This window comes from Pistacia vera, unplaced genomic scaffold, assembly GCF_008641045.1.
Source record: "Pistacia vera cultivar Batoury unplaced genomic scaffold, PisVer_v2 Contig1427, whole genome shotgun sequence".
Classification (NCBI taxonomy): Eukaryota; Viridiplantae; Streptophyta; class Magnoliopsida; order Sapindales; family Anacardiaceae; genus Pistacia; species Pistacia vera.
The window spans coordinates 1-8,198 of NW_022195497.1; the positions used below are offsets into that span (position 1 = coordinate 1).

The 8,198-nt window shown below is 37.8% G+C and overlaps 1 protein-coding gene across 1 annotated transcript; it reads left to right on the forward strand.

The window, feature by feature from the left end:
- Positions 1-309: 309 nt before the first annotated feature.
- LOC116123512 lies at positions 310-7,444 on the forward strand (the record flags this gene model as incomplete). The annotated part of the gene is given in 13 exon segments (XM_031409273.1): positions 310-343; positions 503-851; positions 854-994; positions 997-1,175; positions 1,177-3,355; positions 3,444-3,557; positions 3,689-3,819; positions 4,451-4,543; positions 4,733-5,002; positions 5,095-5,725; positions 6,412-6,487; positions 6,574-6,937; positions 7,029-7,444. Coding segments are annotated over 12 exon segments (4,297 nt in total), but the record flags the coding sequence as incomplete, so codon positions are not given.
- Between the last annotated feature and the right edge of the window lie 754 nt (positions 7,445-8,198).

Here is an 8,198-nt window from a genome sequence, read left to right on the forward strand (position 1 = left end):
CATTTGACTTCTTTAAAACACTTAACAATTAAGCAATCCCATTAGATAAATGACTAACTTACCTTTGGTGCACTTTAATGGATACTTATTACATATGGATTTGTATGAAAAGACCATTATACCCTTGGTTACCGTTTACGCCATTTAACCATATCAATCAACTTTATGACCATTCTACCCTTATTTCTCTTCAATGACATCACCCCTTACACTTTACAATGGCCACATCTCGAAATACATATAAATTGACCATTTTACCCTTCCATTTAAAAAAAGAAAATTACTTGAAAGGTAAATTTCATACATTAGGGCATCGGAACCTGCTGTTGAATCTGCTCTTGAGGTATTAAGAGTTATTGCCAGCAATTATTGGGCATCGGAACCTGCTGTTGAATCTGCTCTTGAGGTATTAAGAGTTACTGCCAGCAATTATTAGGATATAAATAAGTTTTGAGTTTGTTATATACTGGGAGTTTCATTGACTCAAAAGTTTTTTTTCCAGAGGTTTGCTGATGTTCTAAATCAATATGAGCTTGCCTCTGCGCTTTTTTATCGGGCTGACCAAGAGAGATCTAACCTTATTGTGCGTGAGACGTCTGCGAAGACAATTGTGGCTGAAGCAACTTGTAATTCAGAGAAAGTCCGTGCATCATTTGAAGTTCAGGCTTGGGAATTTGCACAAGCAAAGGCTCTAATAGCTGAGAAAGCTCAAGAAGCAACGACTTGGATGGAGCAACATGGGAGGGTCCTTGATGCTTTACGAAGTAACCTAATCCCAGAAATAAATACCTGCATAAAGTTGAGTGGTCTGTCAGATGCTTTATCTCTTACATCTGGTGTTCTTGTTGCTGGGTTCCATTCACTATAGTTCCTGAGCCCACTCAAGTACAGTGCCATGATATAGATAAGGAAGTTTCTCAGCTAATAGCTGAACTGGATCAGGGACTCTCATCTGCCTCAGTTGCTCTCCAAGCATACGCTTTTGCCTTGCAAAGAATCCTCTAAATTATCTTACAACCAGTGCAGTGCATGGTTGGGCACAAGTTCTGCAATTGTCTGCTAGTGCTCTTTCTGCTGATATCCTCACTCTTGCTAGAAGACAGGCTGCTGAACTCATTGTGAAAATACATGGAGATAATATTGTTTCTATCAAATGCAATCATGAACAACTTTGTCTTGGAAGTGGAAAAGTATGGGTTGGAGATAGAAAAAGTTGAAAAAGAGTGTGCTGAGTTAGTTAACTCTGTTGGCTCAGAAACTGAATCAAAAGCTAAGGATCGTTTTTTATCTGTTTTCATGAAGTATATGAAGTCTGCAAATCTTTTAAGGAAAGAATTTGCTAATTCTTCACATCAATCTGGACAACTTAAATATGATGGGAGAAAAGATGCCATGTTACAGGGGGCTCAGGAAGAGAACAAGGAAAGGGTATTATCTGTTCTGAATATAGCTGTAAGCAATCTGTATGAGGAGGTCAAGCGTAGGGTCCTTGAAATTTTTAGTGACACTGTTGGGGTAATGAGAGGAAGCGATAGGTTGAGATCTGATTTTGGAACTATTTTCTGTGAGTCTGAAGAGCAAGTAGAGAAGTGTATACTTGTGGCAGAGTTTGTGAATGAACTGTGGCAAATTATTGGCAAGGACATGTCTAATGATGATGCAGATGTAGATTGTTCAAAATATCATCCTGAAAAAAATTGGGCCTCTATCTTCAAAACCAGTTTACTTTCCTGTAAGAACTTGGTTGGGCAAATGACCGAAGTTGTTCTACCAGATGTAATGAGATCTGCTATTTCATTCAATTCAGAAGTTATGGACGCATTCGGATCAATCTCACAAATGAGGGGGTCCATCGATACAGCACTTGAACAGCTTGTGGAGGTTGAATTAGAGAGAGCATCCTTGGTTGAACTAGAACAGAACTACTTTGTCAAGGTTGGTCTCATTACTGAGCAGAAATTGGCTCTTGAAGAAGCTGCTGTGAAGGGTAGGGATCATCTATCTTGGGAAGAGGCAGAGGAGCTTGCCTCACAAGAAGAAGCCTGTAGAGCAGAGCTGAACCGACTCCATCAAACTTGGAAACATAGGGACATGGGAAATACCTCTCTCATGAAGCAAGAAGCTGATATTAGAAATGTCTTGGTTTCTTCAGAGCGCCATTTTCAATCTGTAATAGGTGCTGAAGAGTTTAGGGAGCCACATGTTTTGAGAAGCAAAGCACTATTGACCACACTTGTTAAGCCCTTTTCTGAGTTGGAATCAGTTGATAAAACATTAACCTCTTTCAGGTCTGTTGATTCTAAATCAGATGGGATCCCTAAATTAGCAGAGTTGATGAGTTCTGGGCGCTCAATATCTGAATGTATCTGGAATTTTGGTAGCCTTTTGAGCAGCCACTCTTTCTTTATTTGGAAAATGGGTATAGTGGATTCTTTTCTTGATTCATGCATACATGATGTGGCATCATCGGTTGATCAAAATTTAGGATTTGACCAGCTGTTCAATGTTGTGAAGAAAAAGCTTGAACTCCAACTTCAAGAACATGTTGGTCTATACTTGAAAGAGCGAGTTGCTCCTAGTTTATTGGGTTCGTTAGATAGAGAAATTGAGAATTTGAAGAAATTGGCTGAGGAAACAAAGGAAATTACAGGTGAGGAAGTCAAAAAGGAAACTGAGGCTGTGAGAAGGGTCCAACTAATGCTTGAGGAATATTGTAATGGACATGAAACAGCTAGAGCAGCAAGATCAGCAGCTTCTCTTATGAAAAGGCAGGTGAATGAGCTCAGGGAGGCTCTTCTCAAGACTAGCCTAGAGATTGTCCAAATGGAGTGGATGCATGATGATGTTTTGACACCCTCATATAATAGCAGGATAATATATCAGAGATTTTTTCCCAATGATGATAAAATATATCCGATTGTTCTAAATCTCGGCAGACCAAAATTGTTGGAAACTATACAGTCTGCTGCGTCAAAAACAGCTAGATCGATTGACTGCCTGCAAGCTTGTGAACGAACTTCTGTCACCGCAGAAGGGCAGCTTGAGAGAGCAATGGGATGGGCTTGTGGTGGGCCAAATTCCACTGGAAATTCTTCAACCAAGACTTCAGGAATTCCACATGAATTCCATGACCATCTGATGAGGCGTCGGCAACTACTATGGGAAGCTAGAGAAAAGGCATCAGATATTGTCAAAATATGCATGTCAATATTGGATTTCGAATTGTCAAGAGATGGTATTTTTCAGATTCCGGGAGAGGCTTATCCCTTGAGAGGTGGTGGCGATGGAAGGACATGGCAGCAGGCTTACTTGAATGCACTAACAAAACTGGAGGTTGCTTATCATTCATTCACATGTGAGTTTGCCATGATACAAAAATACGTTAAAAATGCTTTGTATGGTTATATAGTGGTCAATGTATGGTCTTAATGCTCTTGTATTAGGTACCGAACAAGAGTGGAAGCTCGCAGAAAGCAGCATGGAAGCTGCTTCTAATGGCTTATACTCCGCTACAAATGAACTTTGCATTGCCTCTCTTAAAGCAAAGTCAGCTTCAGGTGGCATGTCCTTCATTAACTTGCAACCTTTACACTGGCATATTATCATGTCTTACCCAAACATAGGCACACACTTGTGTATTGCTTATACATACATAAGTGCTATTATTATACAATTTTATTTACTGCAGGTGATTTACAAAACACTGTTCTTGCAATGAGGGATTATGCATATGAAGCCAGTGTTGCTCTATCTGCTTTTGGTCGTGTATCAAGGAGCCATACTGCTTTGACCTCCGAATCTGGTTCCATGCTTGAAGAAGTATGCTCTATATGTGGAAATTTTTTTCTTTTTGTTAAGAAACTGTATAGACTTTATATGTGGGAAAAAGCATTACATGAAGAGAACAACCTATCCAAAAATTAAAAATATAGTAAAACCAGATGTGTACAAGAGTAAAAAGGCCTGGAAATATCAACCAAAATCTTAGGATCTGCGCAAAAAATTCAGAACATACAAATCTTTTTTTTCTTTTTCTTATAATTTTAAGGATATTAGTTGGCTTGGAGGTAATTCTCAGTGGTTGATACCAGTTTTCTGAACTCAGATTATCTTTATCTTAACTCATTAGTCGGCCGGTACGGATGATTCTTTTTTTGGAAATGATTGCTGTTGTAGTATTTTTTCGATGTATCAGCATGATTGATGTTTTTGTAAGTCTTAAGATAGCAATTTTCTTTGCCATCCCTGCATCTGGTCAAGTGCCGCTATAACTGCTGTGCTTTTCCTTTTTATCCTGGTTTTCCCTTTGGGTGTGGGATACATTATTTCTTTCTCACATGAGGCAGGTTGATGGTATTTTTGTTGTCACTTTTGAGTTGTAACTAAAGGAATATTTAATATTTTTTATCTGTTATCTTGATGTAGCTAATGCTTTTGTATTTCTCTTCAGGTTCTGGCAATAACTGAAGACCTGCATGATGTCCACAGTTTGGGGAAGGAGGCTGCTGCTGTACACCGCTCTCTTATGGAGGACCTTTCCAAGGTTTTCCTTGTCTTTCAACTCACTAATTATTTGATGTGTGCTTCCTTGTGTTGGTTTTGGTGTAGCTCTGGTGAATCATTTTCCAATCTTCATACTTCATAGAATTGAAACTTCTTTCAAGAGTGTGGGGCTATAGGTTTTGCTCTAGACTTACAACTATATCTGCTGATTTCGGTTATCTCTGGGCAGGCAAATTCCATCCTTCTTCCGCTTGAATCTGTTTTGTCCAAAGATGTGGCTGCTATGGCAGATGCTATGACTAGTGAAAGAGAGACCAAGATGGAAGTTTCTCCTATTCATGGACAAGCTATATATCAGTCTTATTGCCTCAGAGTGAGGGAGGCATTTCAGATCTTTAAGCCCTTGCTTCCATCACTTACACTTGCTGTAAAGGGACTATATTCAATGCTTACAAGGCTTGCGCGAACTGCAAGTCTCCATGCTGGCAATCTTCATAAAGTAAATTTCCATCTCTGAGTTTAATCATGTTATTTATACACTTGGATAATTGCAATTGGAAAAAGTGACAAAAATTATCTCTCTCTATGTAGGCTCTTGAAGGACTAGGAGAAAGCCAAGAAGTAAAATCACAAGGAATTAGTCTGTCAAGGCCAGATCTTGCTGCCGCTGATACTTCCCAATTTGATGACAAAGAGAGAGAGGAGCTCTCCAAATCTGATAGTGAGAGCACCAAAGATGATCTTCTTGGTGTTATTGGACTCTCTTTGCAAGACAAAGGATGGATATCTCCTCCAGATAGCATCTATGGCAGCAGCTCTGAGTCTGGCGTCACCTCAGGTGGTGCAAGTCTTCCAGACTTAAACAACCCAGCAGAATTGATGGGACAACATTCACATGGGGAGGACAAGTATCAGCCAAGTTCTATTCCATCTTCACAAACTGGTTTCCAATCACACTCTTGGCCGTTGGATGTGGACGATAGTGATAATGGTTCTGTCAAGTCAAGTATTAATGAACCAAATGTAAATCTGGAAGCTGTGAAATCTCAAAGTGATGAAGCTGCAAGTGTGCCTGTAGGCAGTTCGCAACCATTGAATAAGGAGTCAGAGGTGGCTTTTGGAGTTGAAGACGAACTATCCTCATTAAGCAAAGTTAAGATTGACGAGGAAAATAATGAAGATTCTATTCCTAATGCACGTACCGTTAGCCGAGTTGTCAGGGGTAAGTATGGGATCTTTTTATATTTGGAGTATTAATATTTGTTTTCTTGAACTTTTAATTCCTTGAGAAAGAACGAAAGAAAGAAAGAAAGAAAGAAAGAAAGAAAAAAAAGATATTTCTGAATGTAATTTTTTAACACCATGGAATTCTAGGGTTTCAGACCTTTTGACTAAAGTAGAAAACATAGGATATCATTTACGTTATCATGTCAATAGGGTACTTATAATTGGAGTTTAGTCGTTTATTTATCAACTTATACTCATTTAAGGTTAAAAAGTCTATGAGTAATTTGAATATTAACTTTTGGAACACCATATACCAAAACTTTGCCTGTACTGGCACTGGCAACCAGACTGTGCTTGTGTTTCTTTTGCTAGTAATTTTCTATTAAATTATGTTGGATGAATTTTTTTTTTTTTTTAAATTAGCCTGTAAGTTTCTCAGCTTTACTTTTATAAATAATGGTAATCTTTTATCAACATCTCAAGATGTTTGATGGTGTCCCATTGCCACCTCCATATTTTCTCCCTTGGAGGGAAAAAAAAATTAAAAAGATTCAATCTCAGTGACTATTTCCACAGTTTTTACTGTTTGGCATGAGTGAGTGCATGTACTGTGATTGTTTTTATTTGAATCACAATTGCTGTTATATTAACTTGAGATTTGTAATTATTGGTTATGTATAGGTAAAAATGCTTATGCATTATCAGTCTTAAGGCGTGTTGAGATGAAACTTGATGGTAGAGATATTGTTGAGAACAGGTACCTGCTTTTTTTTGGCGGTAAATTTGAAATGGGTCTTGGATGAACTATTTAGTAACAGTAAACCTTCTTCATACTTTTTACAGGGAGATCAGTATTGCGGAGCAGGTAGATTATTTGCTCAAGCAGGCATCAAGTGTGGATAATCTTTGCAACATGTATGAAGGATGGACACCGTGGATTTGAATTTGAACATGTGAAGCCTGTGCATTCTCAATAGAATCAGTGTCTTGAGTTATATATGGAAGCATTGTTGAGCATGTCAAAGCCATTTCAATTACTTGTCTCACTGACTTGGCCTTGTGTCTGAAACTCTCCCTATCTCTGGGACTAAGCCTTCTGCAAAAAGAATTATCTCTTGGCTTCAGGACCCTGGTATTTCTGCCGAAGAACCTGCTATGAATCAATACCAGCTGCTTAAAAAGATGCCATCTAATCATGCTCTATCTGGTAATGATTTCCTTCAAGGGAAGATTTTTTAAACGCTGCTTTTGTTCCAATCCTTTTCTGGGATCTCCTAACATGGTCTCCCTTGTGACAGTTTAAGATGGAAAAATATGTCAGGGCTCTAATATGGATTCAAATTCGATGACTATTTAAAGTGCTCGACAGCTTGAAGCCCTCCCAAGATGTTACAACAACCATCGCTGTCCATATGGAAGTTACTTTTCGATAGGTCTCAACCTTGTCAGCTCATCGCCTGCTCCTTTCTGAACGAAATTCCAGGAGAATTTTCACTCGGACAACTCTTAACATGGAGGATTTCCATTGCAAGTCAAAACTGCATCCCCAGTGAAGGCACTGAGTTGGACATCGAAGGTAAAAATACTACTCTATCTCGTGAGAATTCACTGGTTGAAATTAGTTCAGTATTCTTAATCATTTTAGATAAAAAAAAAACCATGCCCTATACATATACAATTTTGTCACATAAATAAATACAACTTAAGAAGCTTATATTTGCATGTTATTTTGTAATTCATCAGGGCTATTATTAGAATGAACATTAGCTATTGATATGTATTCATCACATTTTTTCTTTATTTATAAGTAAAAAGGTGAGAAAAAAATAATATAATTATATGAAATGTCAAAGGAAACTAAACAATGCAGATCATACAAAAAACGATAGCATGGTGCATTTATATTTATGAAAAGAACCTTGAAATCAATAAGGAGAGCCTCAGGTTTGAAGTACTCAAACTGGGAGAACTACATTTTTCCACCCAAGGTTCGGTGAAACGACACTTCTCCACCCGTCAAGTTTCAAAACAACGTTTTCTCACTCATCCACAATTAACTTTAACTAAAGAAGGACGTAGTGATAAATTCAAAAAAATTTGAAGGATAATTATGTCATTCCCTTTATATATAAACTGAAAAAAAAAAAAAAAATCAAACCCTTTTACCTTTCTTCCCCACCTCTCCGCCCCAAATTATTATTTATTTTAAATTTTTTTTTTTTTTTTTCAAGTTAGGATTTGGATTCAAATAATAAAAGATATTTTAATCGTAACATTGATTATACCAGTTTTGATAGGAATCTATTCCCAAATTGATAAGAATTTGACTAGATAAAGGGGCCTTTGATAGAAATTGGAGTGGATAGTGAATAGTGATCCTTTTGTAGGCTTTGATAAAACTCTATTTGAAAAACCGGCTTCCAAGGGGGGGTGTTCAAGCCTACAAAAGAATCACTATCTATCCCAAT